Source organism: Coregonus clupeaformis, chromosome 6, assembly GCF_020615455.1.
Source record: "Coregonus clupeaformis isolate EN_2021a chromosome 6, ASM2061545v1, whole genome shotgun sequence".
NCBI lineage: Eukaryota > Metazoa > Chordata > Actinopteri > Salmoniformes > Salmonidae > Coregonus > Coregonus clupeaformis.
This window is the reverse complement of record NC_059197.1, coordinates 20,868,498-20,884,731: the sequence shown is the minus strand read 5'-3', so window position 1 is coordinate 20,884,731 and position 16,234 is coordinate 20,868,498. Positions and strand designations below refer to the sequence as shown.

The window sequence follows — 16,234 nt, the reverse complement described above, 5'->3', positions numbered from 1 at the left end:
GAGAGGGGGTAAGGGAGGAGGACAGGGGAGGGGGATAAGTGAGGAGGAGAGGAGAGGAGGGGATGGAAGAGGGAAAGAAAATGAGATAATTTTAATCTGCTGAGGAAGGTCTTGAAAAATCAGAGATTAGTCAATGATACACTGGAGGAGAGAAGAGGTATAAGAACACACATGTTTCTGAGAAGAGTGTGTGTCTGTGTGTGTGTACATGTGAGATGTGTGTGCGAGCATTAGTTATACTGTATCAGACAATTAATGCATTAAACCAATTGCATTCACAGGTGAACCTGCTCTCCTGAGAGGGATAGGATGATTGTGCTTGGGTTAAATTAACATCAAAAATATTACAGTGCACATAGGGTGCATCCTCCCCCAGCTTCTCTCCCTCTAGACATTAACACTTCAGCTCCATTTAAAGTTTTCTACTCCGCTCAGCTCTGTTTTGGCATCAATTACAGATGCTCAGCATTGACTTCAGCAGCAGGGTTCAGGCTATGAATGAAAGTGAAAACAGTGAGGGAAACATTTTTACATTTGATAGTTTAGTCATTTATCAGACGCTCTTATTCAGGGAGACTTACAGTAAGTAGTGAGTGCATACATTTTGGATCTAAAAAGAATGGAGACCTCTCCCTCCTTTCCGAGTGTTTGAAAGGTGGAGAGAGAGACACAGAGAGAGAGGTCATAAATTAGTGTGAAAACAGGGAGGGAAACAGAGGTAAAGAAAGAGATTGGACACCTTTTCTCCTCTCTGAGAGTAAAAAAACATGGAGAGAGAGAGAGAGAGAGGACCCCCGCAGAGAGGACCTACATCCAGACCACAGCACCATCAGCCACATCTATACTCCCCCCCAAGTCAACCATGCCCACACCCCATTTAGGCCCCCTCAGATCAGACCTATGCCCCTCCTACCCACCCCAAGCCCCCCACTCCCACAAAGAGGGCCTCGACATGAAAGTCATACATACGCCCAGGCCGTGAGCAGGCAAACAGGCCCAACACCCACTCTTACACTAGCCCAAGCCAATGGCATGTACCAGATGCTCAGCAGGCTCTGCTCACAATTACTGGCCTGAGGCCAAACTACACAACCAACAACTTTAGACACTTTATGGAACACAAAGCCTTCACTATTTCATCCTGGAATATCCAAGGCCTGAGGTCATCTGCCTTTGGCCTAAAGAGCAGGAATCTGGACTTCACCAAAGAAATCGGAAATACAGACATTGTCATCCTACAAGAAACATGGTATAGAGGAGACGGACCCACTGGTTGCCCTCTAGGTTACAGAGAGCTGGTAGTCCCATCCACCAAACTACCAGGTGTGAAACAGGGAACGGACTCAGGGGTTATGCTAATTTGGTATAGAGTAGACCTAACTCACTCTATTATATTAATCAAAACAGGAACATTTTACATTTGGTTAGAAATTCAAAAGGAAATGATCTCAACAGAGAAAAATGTCCTCCTGTGTGCTACCTATATCCCCCCTGTAGAATCCCCATACTTTAATGAAGACAGCTTCTCCATCCTGGAGGGGGAAGACTGTGGCGACCTAAATGCCAGAGCTGGACAAGAACCTGACACCCTCAGCACACAGGGGGACAAACACCTACCTGGAGGTGACAGCATTCCTTCCCCCATATGCCCCCCTAGGCACAAATATGACAACATAACCAACAAAAACGGGTCACGACTCCTGCAGCTCTGTCGCACACTGGGTATGTACATAGTCAATAGTAGGCTTCGAGGGGACTCATCTCTTGGCAGTAGTACTGTAGACTACTTTATCACTGACCTCAACCCAGAGTCTCTCAGAGCGTTCACAGTCAGCCCACTGACACCCCTATCAGACTACAGCAAAATCACAGTCTACATGAACAGAGCAATACTCAATCATGAGGCATCAAAGCCAAAGGAACTGAATAATATTAAGAAATGCTATAGATGGAAGGAAAGTAGTGTTGAAACCTACCAAAAAACAATTAGGCAACAACAAATTAAATCCATTCTAGACAACTTCCTGGACAAAACGTTCCAGTATATTTGACCTCTCAGCTTCACTATCTATCAAATCTAAAAATCTCTAACAGAAAACCGAAGAAAAGTAACAACAGTGATAAATGGTTTGATGAAGAATGCAAAAACCTAAGAAAGAAATTGAGAAACCTATCCAACCAAAAACATAGAGACCCAGAAAACCTGAGCCTACGCCTTCACCATGGTGAATCACTAAAACAATACAGAAATACACTACGGAAAAAGAAGGAACAGCATGTCAGAAATCAGCTCAATGTAATTGAAGAATCCATAGACTCTAACCACTTCTGGGAAAATTGGAAAACACTAAACAAACAACAACACGAAGAGCTATCTATCCAAAACGGAGATGTATGGGTAAACCACTTCTCCAATCTTTTTGGCCCTATAACAGAGAACAAACAGCAAAAAAATATACATGATCAAATGCAAATCTTAGAATCAACCATTAAAGACTACCAGAACCCACTGGATTCTCCAATTACATTGAATGAACTACAGGACAAAATACAAACCCTCCAACCCAAAAAGGCCTGTGGTGTTGATGGTATCCTCAATGAAATGATCAAATATACAGACAACAAATTTCAATTAGCTATACTTAAACTCTTTAACATCATCCTTAGCTCTGGCATCTTCCCCAATATTTGGAACCAAGGATTGATCACCCCAATCCACAAAAGTGGAGACAAATTTGACCCCAATAACTACCATGGGATATGTGTCAACAGCAACCTTGGGAAAATCCTCTGCATTATCATTAACAGCAGACTAGTTCATTTCCTCAGTGAAAACAATGTACTGAGCAAATGTCAAATTGGCTTTTTACCAAATTACCGTACGACAGACCACGTATTCACCCTGCACACCCTAATTGACAAACAAACAAACCAAAACAAAGGCAAAGTCTTCTCATGCTTTGTTGATTTCAAAAAAGCTTTTGACTCAATTTGGCATGAGGGTCTGCTATACAAATTGATGGCAGTGGGGTTTGGGGAAAAACATATGACATTATACAATCCATGTACACAAACAACAAGTGTGCGGTTAAAATTGGCAAAAAACACACACATTTCTTTCGACAGGGCCGTGGGGTGAGACAGGGCTGCAGTTTAAGCCCCACCCTCTTCAACATATATATCAACGAATTGGCGAGGGCACTAGAACAGTCTGCAGCACCCGGCCTCACCCTACTAGAATCTGAAGTCAAATGTCTACTGTTTGCTGATGATCTGGTGCTTCTGTCACCAACCAAGGAGGGCCTACAGCAGCACCTAGATCTTCTGCACAGATTCTGTCAGACCTGGGCCCTGACAGTAAATCTCAGTAAGACAAAAATAATGGTGTTCCAAAAAAGGTCCAGTTGCCAGGACCACAAATACAAATTCCATCTAGACACCGTTGCCCTAGAGGACACAAATAACTATACATACCTCGGCCTAAACATCAGCGCCACAGGTAACTTCCACAAAGCTGTGAACGATCTGAGAGACAAGGCAAGAAGGGCCTTCTATGCCATCAAAAGGAACATAACATTTGACATACAAATTAGGATCTGGTTACAAATAATTGAATCAGTTATAGAACCCATTGCCCTTTATGGCTGTGAGGTCTGGGGTCCGCTCACCAACCAAGAATTCACAAAATGGGACCAACATCAAATTGAGACTCTGCATGCAGAATTCTGCAAAAACATCCTCCGTGTACAACGTAAAACACCAAATAATGCATTTAGAGCAGAATTAGGCCAATACCCGCTAATTATCAAAATCCAGAAAAGAGCCGTTAAATTCTATAACCACTTAAAAGGAAGCGATTCCCAAACCTTCCATAACAAAGCCATCACCTACAGAGAGATGAACTTGGAGAAGAGTCCCTAAGTAAGCTGGTCCTGGGGCTCTGTTCACAAACACAAACAGACCTCACAGAGCCCCAGGACAACAACAACAACAACAACACAATTAGACCCAACCAATTCATGAGAAAACAAAAAGAGAATCACTTGACACATTGGAAAGAACAAACAAAAAAACAGAGCAAACTAGAATGCTATTTGGCCCTAAACAGAGAGTACACAGTGGCAGAATACCTGACCACTGTGACTGACCCAAACTTAAGGAAAGCTTTGACTATGTACAGACTCAGTGAGCATAGCCTTGCTATTGAGAAAGGCCGCCGTAGGCAGACCTGGCTCTCAAGAGAAGACAGGCTATGTGCACACTGCCCACAAAATGAGGTGGAAACTGAGCTGCACTTCCTAACCTCCTGCCAAATTTATGACCATATTAGAGACACATATTTCCCTCAGATTACAGCAATCCACAAAGAATTCGAAAACAAACCCAATTTTGATAAACTCCCTTATCTACTGGGTGAAAAACCACAGTGTGCCATCACAGCTGCAATATTTGTGAGCTGTTGCCACAAGAAAAGGGCAACCAGTGAAGAACAAACACCAATGTTAATACAACCCATATTTATGTTTATTTATTTTCCCATTTGTACTTTAACTATTTGCACATTGTTACAACACTGTATATATACATAATATGACATTTGAAATGTCTTTATTCTTTTGGAACTTCTGAGTGTAATGTTTACTGTTAATATTTATTGTTTATTTCACTTTTGTTTACTATCTACTTCACTTGCTTTGGCAATGTTAACATTCGTTTCCCATGCCAATAAAGCCCTTAAATTGAAATTGAAATTGAATTGAATTGAGAGAGAGAGAGAGAGAGAGAGAGAAGAGAGAGAGAGAGAGAGAGAGAGAGAGAGAGAGAGAGAGAGAGAGAGAGAGAGAGAGAGAGAGAGAGAGAGAGAGAGAGAGAGAGAGAGAGAGAGAGAGAGAGAGAGAGAGAGAGAGAGAGAGAGAGAGAGAGAGAGAGAGAGAAAGAGACTAGTTGTATTGGGGAGATGTTTTGCTTCTCAACACCAGGAGTAGGTTAGTCTGCTGGGGGGTGTCACACTACATTGACCCTTTTGGCAAAATTTGACTCGTTTTTATTCAGTATGAGTGAAACTGAAGTTAAAGTGTGATGTGTTTTTTTTTATACCAAGTGTTTTAGGAAATCATTCACAAGTCATTCTCTCTCCCTCTCTAGAGTCCGTTTGTTCACATTGCAAGTCTGGGTGCTGCACTCCTCTGCAAGTTCATGTCTCTGTTTGGAGGAATCTATGAGGTAAACCACACCTGGACACACACGTTACCACATTGTTACTAATATGTTCTTAATGAGTTTTCAACACTATACTTGCCTCTGTTGCTATTTCACTTCCATACCCTAACTTTTTTCACGGTAAAGTACATCTTATCACTATCACTATATCTATCCATCATCTACTGTAGCCATTGATCGTGCAGTCAAACCAACTCCACTGTAGTTGCTTAAATCCATAATTCACAGAACAGACTGCTCTCTCCCTAATGACAGAAATGTAGGTTAGTTGTGTGTGCTTGCGTGTATGTTTTTGAAGGGACGGCGGCCGGGGGCCTATGAAGTTTGTGGTCGCGCATGCCGATTGGTTTTGGCACTAAAGCTTTTGTTTGCGATTCCACATTAATTACTCTTCCATCCATGCATTTGTTCATTCAAATATTACCTACAGAGTGATCATGTTTAGGAGTAAACACTTTGGCGCTCAAGCTAATTGGAGAGGGGTTCTTCATATTTCCTTGTTGTGACAGGCAAACAGAGGTGTGTTGGAGAGCACAATTTTTTAACTGTTCATGCCAACCTGTTGATGTGAAATTGTATATTCCTTGGTGAAATGCATTAGCCCAACCTTCCCCTGTCACAATAGCTATGACAGGGGTAGGTTTGGCTATACTTGCTGCTGTGCATGCTAATTGCTATCAGTCATTACTGAGGCCTGCCCTGGGGGAGGTCAGTGGGCTGACTTATTGATTTAAATCCAGTTACTATTGCTCTTCGTCCTGTTTATTATTTTGTAAATAATGTAGTAGCCTACTTTTGGTGCTTATTTATTCCCCATTTTTGCACATAAAAGCCCTTGCCTTGGACAGAAAAACTTAACATCTTTGTCTGCCTCCTTCTACACTGCTAGTCCTACATCCATCCTGACAACGGCCTAGCCTACCTCACAGGCTGTGTGTGTGTGTGTGTGTGTGTGTGTGTGTGTGTGTGTGTCTGTAAATGTAAACACACCTCTCCCTATGTGTTTACAGAATGAGTCGAGGAACATTGAGCTGTTGTCAGTTGGCTGCGCTGTGGGGGTGAGCTGTGTTTTCGCTGCCCCTGTAGGAGGTGAGCAGCACCTACATAACACTCACTGAATGATACACTGGCTGGTTCGGAGATTGTAAGGTTTACTCCACTGCGCCACTCTCCTGAATGGCGCAGTGGTCTAAGGCACTGCATCGCAGTGCTAGCTGTGCCACTAGAGATCCTGGTTCGAATCCAGGCTCTGTCGTAGCCGGCCGCGACCGGGAGACCCATGGGGCGGCGCACAATTGGCCCAGCGTCGTCCAGGGTAGGGGAGGGAATGGCCGGTAGGGATGTAGCTCAGTTGGTAGAGCATGGCGTTTGCAACTTCAGGGTTGTGGGTTTGATTCCCACGGGGGGCCAGTATGAAAAAATAAAAATAATGTATGCACTAACTGTAAGTCGCTCTGGATAAGAGCGTCTGCTAAATTACGAAAATAAATAAATAATTGAAAACTGATTGGGGCATAGTTACTTTGATCATGTCCTGTGTGTTTCTGAGTAATGTGTGTGTGTGTGTGTGTTTGTGCGTGTGTGTGTGTGTTTGTGCGTGCCTATGCGTGTATGTGTTAGGGCTGCTGTTCAGTATTGAGGCAATGTCTACGTTCTTCGCTGTGAGGAACTACTGGAGAGGGTTCTTCGCAGCTACAGTCACTGCCTTCATGTACAGAATCCTGGCCGTGTGGAACAGAGAACAGGGTAAGACAGGTCATTCCCAGAACATTAGCTAAGATTCTCATTAAGTTATAGTTAGGGTTTTATCTAACATTAGGATGAGAAAACATTCCAATAATGTTTTTGATAACCAAATGTTGATTTAAAAAAAATATGTTTTAAATGAAATATCCTTGGAATTTTCTCGTAACGTTCACTAAAATGTTGTGCACAACATCTGTAACAACCACCGCAGAACATTCCCCAAACGTTCTCATTAGGTTTCCAGGTAATGTAATAACACAATGTACAAGTAATGCTTTTAGAACGTACTGCCACAGCAAAATGTGAGAGCAATAGAAATGGTTCTGAGAATATATTACGGGAACGTTCTGCTAATGTTGAAGGAGATGTTATTAAAAACATGCATAACAACAAGCAGGGAATATTCCCACAATGCTTTCATGAAGTTACAGTGTGACATTATGACATGATTATTCCAATAACATGACTGGAATATTTCGCTAACATTAATGGATATCCGAGACACCTATCCAGGCATAGGATCTTAATTTGACCAGTTTCTCACAGCAGAAAAAAAAACTGTGGATTATAATTAATGGACATTTTGGTATGGGTTGATACATTTTGCATTAGGGAAAATCAAGTCTGACGTTTTAAAGTGGAAACTTTAGAAGCATTTTTAAACCTTGAATACACTACATGTTTTCATTTCCTGCAGTGCAGGCAAATTTCTCCTGCAACAGGGTGGTCAAATTAAGATCCTGTATAAGCCTAACAACCAATGATGTGTATTGATAACAACAAACAGCCCAGCAAACCGGGAACATTCCCAGAACATTAGCTAACATTCCCATTAAGTTCTAGTTAGGGTTTGAGCTAACATTAGGATGATAACGTCCCACAAACATTCAAATAATATTTTTGATTACCAAATATTTTTTTCTTACAAAATGTTTGAAATTAAATATTATTGGAATGTTCTCCTAACAGTCACTAAAATGTTGTTCACAACATCTGTAAAAACTATCACAGAATATTTTCCTAAGGTTCTCGTGAGGTTGCCAGGTTATGTAATAACACAATGTTCCGGTAATATTCTTAGAACATACTGCCGCAACAAAATGTGGGAGCAATAGAAGTGGTTCTGAGGAAACATTAAAGGAACGTTCTGCTAATGTTGATGGATATGTTATTCAAAGCACCCATAACAACAAGCAGGGAATATTCCTACAATGGTATCATAAAGTTATAGTGTGACATTATGACATGATGGTTCAAATAATGTTCCCTGAACATACTTCAGCAACAAAATGTTGGAGAAATATAAGTTGTTCTAAAAAAACATTCCAAGAATATTCAGTTAATGTTGATGGAGACATTGCTACTTACACCTATAACAACAAACAAGAAACATTCCTGCGAGACTCTTATGCAATTATTCTGTAAGGTTATGACATGATGATCCAGAATTGTTCTAAAAACAAACTTCAACGATAATGGAAGTATTTCTGAAAACATTGCTACAATGTTCTGCTTACAGTGCATTCGGAAAGTATCCAGACCCCTTGACTTTTCCACATTTTGTTACGTTACAGCCTTATTCTAAAATGTATATATATTTTTTTAATCATCATCAATCTACACACAATACCTCATAATGACAAAGCAAAACAAGTTTTTTTTACATTTTTGCAAATGTTTTACAAATAAAGACTGAAATATCACATTTACATAATTATTCAGACCCTTTACTCAGTAGTTCGGCAGCGATTACAGCCTTGAGTCTTCTTGGGTATGACGCTACAAGCTTGGCACATCCTCCCGAGTGGCGCTGTGCCACTAGAGATCCTGGTTCGAATCCAGGCTCTGTCGTAGCCGGCCGTGACCAGGAGACCCATAGGGCGGCGCACAATTGGCCCAGCGTCGTCCAGGGTATGGGGAGGGAATGGCCGGCAGGGATGTAGCTCAGTTGGTAGAGCATGGCGTTTGCAACGCCAGGGTTGTGGGTTTGTTTCCCACGGGGGGCCAGTATGAAAATAAATTAATTATAATAATAAAAAATTAAAATAATAAATGTATGCACTCAATAACTGTAAGTCGCTCTGGATAAGAGCGTCTGCTAAATGACAAAAATGTAAATGTATTTGGGGAGTTTCTCCCATTCTTCTCTGCAGATCCTCTCATGCTCTGTCAGGTTGCATGGGGATCGTTGCTGCACAGCTATTTTCAGGTCTCTCCAGAGATGTTCGATCGGGTTCAAGTCCGGGCTCTGGCTGGGCCACTCAAGGACATTCGGAGACTTGTCCCAAAGCCACTCCTGTGTTGTCTTGGCTATAATTCCATTGCGGGACGACACTGTAAGCTGCACCCCAGTAAGCACGGACCGACACCGACGTCTTTTGGTTGTCTTTTTTTGGTCCAGTCCGGACCAGCCTTGACTTCCACGTCCACAGACATAGATTTTTGGTCCGGTGAAGGCCAATCATAGACGTCTATGTTTGGTTCAGATTTGGTCCGGTCTGGGTATGTGTTGTCTTGGCTATGTGCTTAGGGTCGTTGTCCTGTTGGAAGGTAAACCTTCGCCCCAGTTTGAGATCATGAGCGCTCTGGAGCAAGTTTTCATCAAGGATCTCTCTGTACTTTGCTCCATTAATCTTCCCCTCGATCCTGACTAGTCTCCCAGTCCCTGCCGCTGAAAAACATCCCCACAGCATGAAGCTGCCACCACCATGTTTCACCATAGGGATGGTGCCAGGTTTCCTCCAGACGTGATGCTTGGAAGTAAGGCCAAAGAGTTCAATCTTGGTTTCATCAGGCGAGCTGATCATTGTGAAAAAGAAAATAGCGTACTTCTGCATTTCCCGCTGTGTAAACACATTGATTTTCATTGCAAATAGGATCAGGATAACTCTTGATAAAGTTGGGTAGCTAATATTCAGAGCTTAAATAGCCAAATTGATTAGTCACAGGAATCAGGACTAATAAAGCCAATGCAACTGCCTGTTTTATAAATGTTAGGCCTACCGCATAGATTCATACAATTCCATTGCGGCCGACACTGTAGGCTACACCCCAGTAAGCACGGACCAACGCCAATGTCTTTTCTTGGTCCTTTCCGGAAAGTCTGTCTTTTTTTGCTGTTTTACAAACGGTAGGCCTACCACATGGATGGACATTCATAAAATTCCATTGCGGGACGACACTGTAAGCTGCACCCCAGTAAGCACGGACCGACACCGACATCTTTTGGTTGTCTTTTTTTGGTCCAGTCCGGACCAGCCTTGACTTCCACATCCACAGACATAGATTTTTGGTCCGGTGAAGGCCAATCATAGACGTCTATGTTTGGTTCAGATTTGGTCCGGTCTGGACCAGCCTTGATTTGGCCCAAACATAGACGTCAATAAATGACCTAATTTCAACTTTCATTCAGAACCGAAAATGAACCTGATTTCAACGTCTGGAAAAAAGTATTTTCAATGTCCGGAAATTACGTATTTTCAACATCCGGAAAGAACACCTTTTCAACTTTCATTCAGAACCGAAAATGAACCTGATTTCAACGTCTGGAAAAAAGTATTTTCAATGTCCGGAAATTACGTATTTTCAACATCCGGAAAGAACGCCTTTTCAACTTTCATTCAGAACCGAAAATGAACCAGATTTCAATGTCCAGAAAATACATATTTTTCAATGTCCGGAAAAAAACGTATTTTCAACGTCCGGAAAGAACGCCTTTTCAACTTTCATTCAGAACCGAAAATTAACCTAATTTCAATGTCCAGAAAATACATATTTTCAACGTCCGGTAAATACATATTTTAAACATCTGGAAAATACATGTTTTCACCTTTCACAGAACCTAAAATGAACCTAACTTCCATGTCTAGAAAATACATATTTTAGATGTTTTTTTAATATAATTTTGCTTACTAGGACTTTTCTAGTTTTTCTGGGATATAGGAGGAAGGTGGCAATTTTCTTCTCTCACCTAGGGCGGAAGAACGGCCCAGGACTGGACCTGTATGTGCATTTATGTGTCAGACCACGCCCACATTAATATTTACTAGTCAATGTTGTCTGGTCTGACCGCCCCCGCTCCCAACTGCAGCATGAAAAATGTGGACCGCGCCGCAATGATCTCTGTCGGGACCCGCAGTGATACAGCCAATCAAGATGCTCTCAATGGTGCAGCTGTATAACTTTCTAAGGATCTGAGGGACCATGCCAAATCTTTTCAACCTTATGAGGTTGAATAGGCACTGTTGCGCCTTCTTCACGACTGTGCTGGTGGGAGAGGACCATGTTTAGTCCTTGGTGATGTGGACACTGAGGAACTTGAAGCTCTCAACCTGCTCCACTATAGCCCCGTCGATGATGATGGGGGCGTGCTCGCACCATCTGTTTTCTGTAGTCCACGATCAGCTCCGTTGTCTTGCTGACGTTAAGGGAGAGGTTGTAGTAGTAGTAGTAGTAGTAGAATATGTCTTAGAACATATGCGCATCTATGTACATCTCACCGCAATCTGCCAGGCAGTACTTTTACATGATTTCTGAAATCAAGTTTGTAGGGAAAATAAAAGTCAAAACATCCCAACAGTACAGAATACACTCAGTGGCCAGTTTATTGCGTACACGAAAATGGTTAGCTCCTACAGATGTGGCCGTGGCTTGCAGGCAGACAGGCATCGAGGCATTCAGTTACTGTTCGATTGAGCGTTAGAATGGGCAAAACGAGTAACCTAAGCAACTTTGAGCGTGGTATGATCGTCGGTGCCAGGTCGGCCTCCCGTGCTTTTCACGCCTGACAACGTAAAGGGTTTATAGAGAATGGTGCGAACAACAAAAAACATCCAGTCAGCGGCAGTCCTGGTGGCGAAAACAGTTCGTTGATGAGAGGTCAAAGGAGAAAGGCAAGAATTGTGCAAGCTAACAGGTGGGTTACAAACTGGCAAATAACGGCGCATTACAACAGTGCTGTGCAAAACGGCATCTCGGAACGCAAAACTCGTCGATCCTCGCCGACCACACCGGGCTCCACTCCTATCTCTAAAAACAAGAAGAAGCGCCTCAAGTGGGCACACAATCACTAACACTAGACCATTGAGGAGTGGACAAACATCGCCTGGTCCAACGAATCCCAGTTCCTGTTGCATCATGCTGATAGCAGAGTCAGGATTTGGCGTAAGTAGCATGAGTCCATGGCACCATCCTGCCTGGTGTCAACAGTATAGGCTGGTGGCAGTGGTGTACTGGTGTGGGGAATGTTTTCCTGGCACACGTTAGGTCCCTTGATACCAACTGAGCACCGCTTCCATGTCCCGAAGAATTCAGTCTGTTCTGAAGGCAAGGAGGTTCCGACCCGGTACTAGATGGGTGTACCTAATAAACTGGTCACTGAGTGTATAAAGAAGATTTGGTAAAGTAAGAAATAATAGAGGATTATTCTTTTTTTGATTTAGTTATCCTCTCTTTTGCAAAGACAAAGACCACAATCTGGAAGTCAGAGTAAAGGTGTAAAAAGCTTCATATTGGTGTCAGTCCCATCCCAGTGGCACAGTGGATTCATTCAAGGGATAACACTCCAAAGCTCCCAGGTTCGATCTCCGCTTGCGACTATCAACAAGATACGGAAAAACTATGTTTGTACAATAAATGTTAAATAAATTGTCATGTGATTCCACATTTCTACATGGTTTGTTGTACAACTAACTTTCTCAACAGTAAGATAACACTAACACAAACCTCCATGGACTTTAAAAAATGTAATTTATCATTTTGGGAACATAGGAATAACATTCAAAGAACATTGAGGGAATGTTTTGTGCAAGCACCCTGATTCAAACATTGCAAGTATGCCATCACAACTGGACATATTTTGTGTTTAGGGAACTTATCTCTTGTCATATCCCCACAATGTTCCCACAACCTAAAGACATGTTTTAGGGGCTTTTAAAGAACATACAAAATGTGTTATGGGAACATTCTAGCAACATCAGGCAAATGTTTGTTCAACCTAATAGAAACATTGTAATCATCAGCACAACTGGACAGTTTTTGTGTTTTGGGAACATATCTCTTGTCATGTCCTTACAATGTTACCACAAACTAAAGAAATGTGTAAGGAACTTTTAATGAAAATAACAAATGTGGTTCCTGTAACATCAGGTGAATATTTGTTGCACCCTAAAATAAACATGATATAATCATCTGGACAGTTGTTTAGTTTTGGGAACATATATTTTGTGATGTCCCCACAATGTTCCCACCAGACTGTTCCCACAACCTAATGAAACATTTTGGGAACCTTTAAAGAACAGACAAAATGTGTTCTGGTAACGTTCTTGCATTGTCAGGCTAAGGGTTTATACGAACATTGTATAATCATCAGCACAACTGGACAGTCTTTGTGTTATCATAACAAATGTTCTGGGAACTTTCACAGAAACATTTTTGGTTTGCTGAGTATACTGTATATTGCACTAATCAAACATTGATGTAAAGTCTGTACTATAGCCCAGTGTTTCTCTGGACCACAAGGGGATCCAAGGGGTGCACGTTTTGGTTTTTGCCCTAGCACTACACAGCTGATTCAAAAAATCAAAGCTTGATGATTAGTTGATTATTTGAATCAGCTGTGTAGTGCTAGGGCAAAAACCAAAACGTGCACCCAGGGGCGCCCCAGGACCGAGTTTGGGAAACACTGAGTCATAGCCCTTTAAAAACATTTTGATAACGATGAATCACTCTATTTCTCTATCTCTCTCTCCATCCCTCCGTCCTACACAGTGACCATCACAGCTCTGATACAAACCAATTTCCGTCAGGACTTCCCCTTTCATCTCCAGGAGCTCCCAGCCTTCGCTTTCATTGGGTGAGTCTAAGTTGGCCTCAATTAGCCAGTGAGCTCTTCGTTGCCTCTGTTAGCCAGTGAATGCTGGTGTGAGTGTTCAGGACGATAGCCTCCTGACGTTAGTCACCTAACATGGATAATTCAGCCAGCGAGGTGGTGCATTTAGAACGTCTTATTTTAGCCTGCTGTTACCATAGAAGCGTAGTCTCCGTGCTTACAACAGAACTGAATAGGACCAGAGGCCCCACCCCCCCTCTCTCTCTCTATTTCCATCTCAGATGAAAGAACAGCCTTGTGCTTTCCTGCGTGGGCTCCCAAAGAGAAGAAAATCCCTCTCATTTTTCTCCTATTTCCTTCTTGTCTGGAGGATGTCCTTCCACTCGGCATCTGAGGAGTGGAGCTTTGACTCATGATCAAACAAAACATTTGTCTTATCACACTTCAATAGGGAGAGAGATAGAGAGAGAGAGTGTTTGTGTGTGCGCGCGCCCCTGCATGTGTGTATGTTGGTATCCTCTCCCTCACCAATGCCTTGATGTCTTATGGGGAAAGTCAGTCAGTGTTTCAGTCAACTCTAACAGAGAGAGAGAGAGAGAGTGAAATATCATCTATTCATCATTTATTCAGGAGTATTTTACAAATTTAATTATGCAGGAACATGAATTGATGAGCATTCATATACAGTACTTGGCTGTAACTGAGGGGGAACTTTGAGCTGGGCGATATGAACAAAATCCATATCGTGATAAATGTAACTATTTGCTCGATAACAATAAATACAACGACAAACAAAAAAGTTGTAATTTTAGCGGCAGGGCTATAGACCCTTTTTTTCCAGTGTCAAGTAGGATAACTGCCACGGTAGCCTATGATTAAAAAAGTATACTATTTCATCTAACATATCCAGGGAATGCATGATTGATATTTTGATGTGTAACCTGATTTCTTTTTGGCTATATAGCCATGCAGGCTCATTGCTCAATCTATCAGTAAATATAGGCTAATGTCCTACAAAAACGTTCCAGTTTGATGTAGGCCATTGCTATTCACTGCAAATGGCGTGCTCTGCTCTGCAAGCGCATCAAAACCATACTACAGCCTACTATGTATTTTTCCCACAATTGCATTTTGATCAGTGGTCAAACAGTGCATTCGGAAAGTATTCAGACCCCTTGACCTTTTCCACATTTTGTTACGTTACAGCCTTGCTCTAAAATAGGTTAAATTGTTTTTTTCCCCTCATCATTCTACATACAGTACCCCATAATGACAAAGCAAAAACATATTTTTTTAAATTTAGCAAATGTGTTAAAAATAAAAAACTGAAATATCACATTTACATAAGCATTTAGACCCTTTACTCAGTACTTTGTTGAAGCACCGTTGGAAGCGATTACAGCCTTGAATCTTCTTGGGTAAGATGCTACAAGCTTGGCACACCTGTATTTGGGGAGTTTCTCCCATTCTTCTCTGCAGATCCTCTCAAGATCTGTCAGGTTGGATGGGGAGCGTCGATACACAGCTATTTTCAGGTCTTTCCAGAGATGTTTGATCGGGTTCAAGTACGGGCTCTGGCTGGGCCACTCAAGGACATTCAGAGACTTGTCCTGAAGCCACTCCTGTGTTGTCTTGAACTAGTGGGTCGTTGTCTTGTTTGAAGGTGAACCTTCGCCCCAATCTGAGGTCCTGAGCGCTCTGGAGCAGGTTTTCATCAAGGATCTCTCTGTACTTTGCTCCGTTCATCTTTCCCTCGATACTGACTAGTCTCCCAGTCCCTGCTGCTAAAAAACATCTCAACAGCATGATGCTGCCACCACCATGCTTCTCCGTAGGGATGGTGCCAGGTTTCCTCCAGACGTGACGCTTGGCATTCAGGCCAAAGAGTTCAATCTTGGTTTCATCAGACCAGAGAATCTTATTTCTCATGGTCTGAGAGTCCTTTAGTGCCTTTTTGCAAACTCCAAGCGGGTTGTCATGTGCCTTTTACTGAGGAGTGGCTTCCGTCTGGCCACTCTACCATAAAGGCCTGATTGATGGAGTGCTGCAGAGATGGTTGTCCTTCTGGAAGGTTCTCCTATCTCCACAGAGGAACTCTAGAACTCTGTCAGAGTGACCATCGTGTTCTTGGTCACTTCACTGACCAAGGCCCTTCTCACCCGATTGCTCAGTTTGGCTGGGCGGCCACCTTTAGGAAGTCTTGGTGGTTCCAAACTTCTTCCATTTAAGAATGATGGAGGCCACTATGTTCTTGGGGACCTTCAATGCTGCAGAAATGTTTTGGTACCCTTCCCCAGATCTGTGCCTCGACACAATCCTGTCTCGGAGCTCTACGGACAATTCCTTCGACCTCATGGCTTGGTTTTTGCTCTGACATGCACTGTCAGCTGTGGGACCTTACATAGACAGGTGTGTGCCTTTCCAAATCATGTCCAATCA

The 16,234-nt window shown here is 42.5% G+C and overlaps 1 protein-coding gene across 1 annotated transcript in view; it reads left to right on the top strand.

The window, feature by feature from the left end:
- Positions 1-16,234, top strand: part of LOC121568335 (chloride channel protein 2-like) — an 83,568-nt gene that overhangs the window by 26,722 nt on the left and 40,612 nt on the right. The window contains exons 6-9 of the mRNA XM_041878889.2: positions 5,146-5,223; positions 6,231-6,309; positions 6,841-6,966; positions 13,735-13,819. Of these exons, the coding sequence (XP_041734823.2) occupies positions 5,146-5,223; positions 6,231-6,309; positions 6,841-6,966; positions 13,735-13,819 (368 nt within the window). The remainder of the gene's footprint in view (positions 1-5,145; positions 5,224-6,230; positions 6,310-6,840; positions 6,967-13,734; positions 13,820-16,234) is intronic.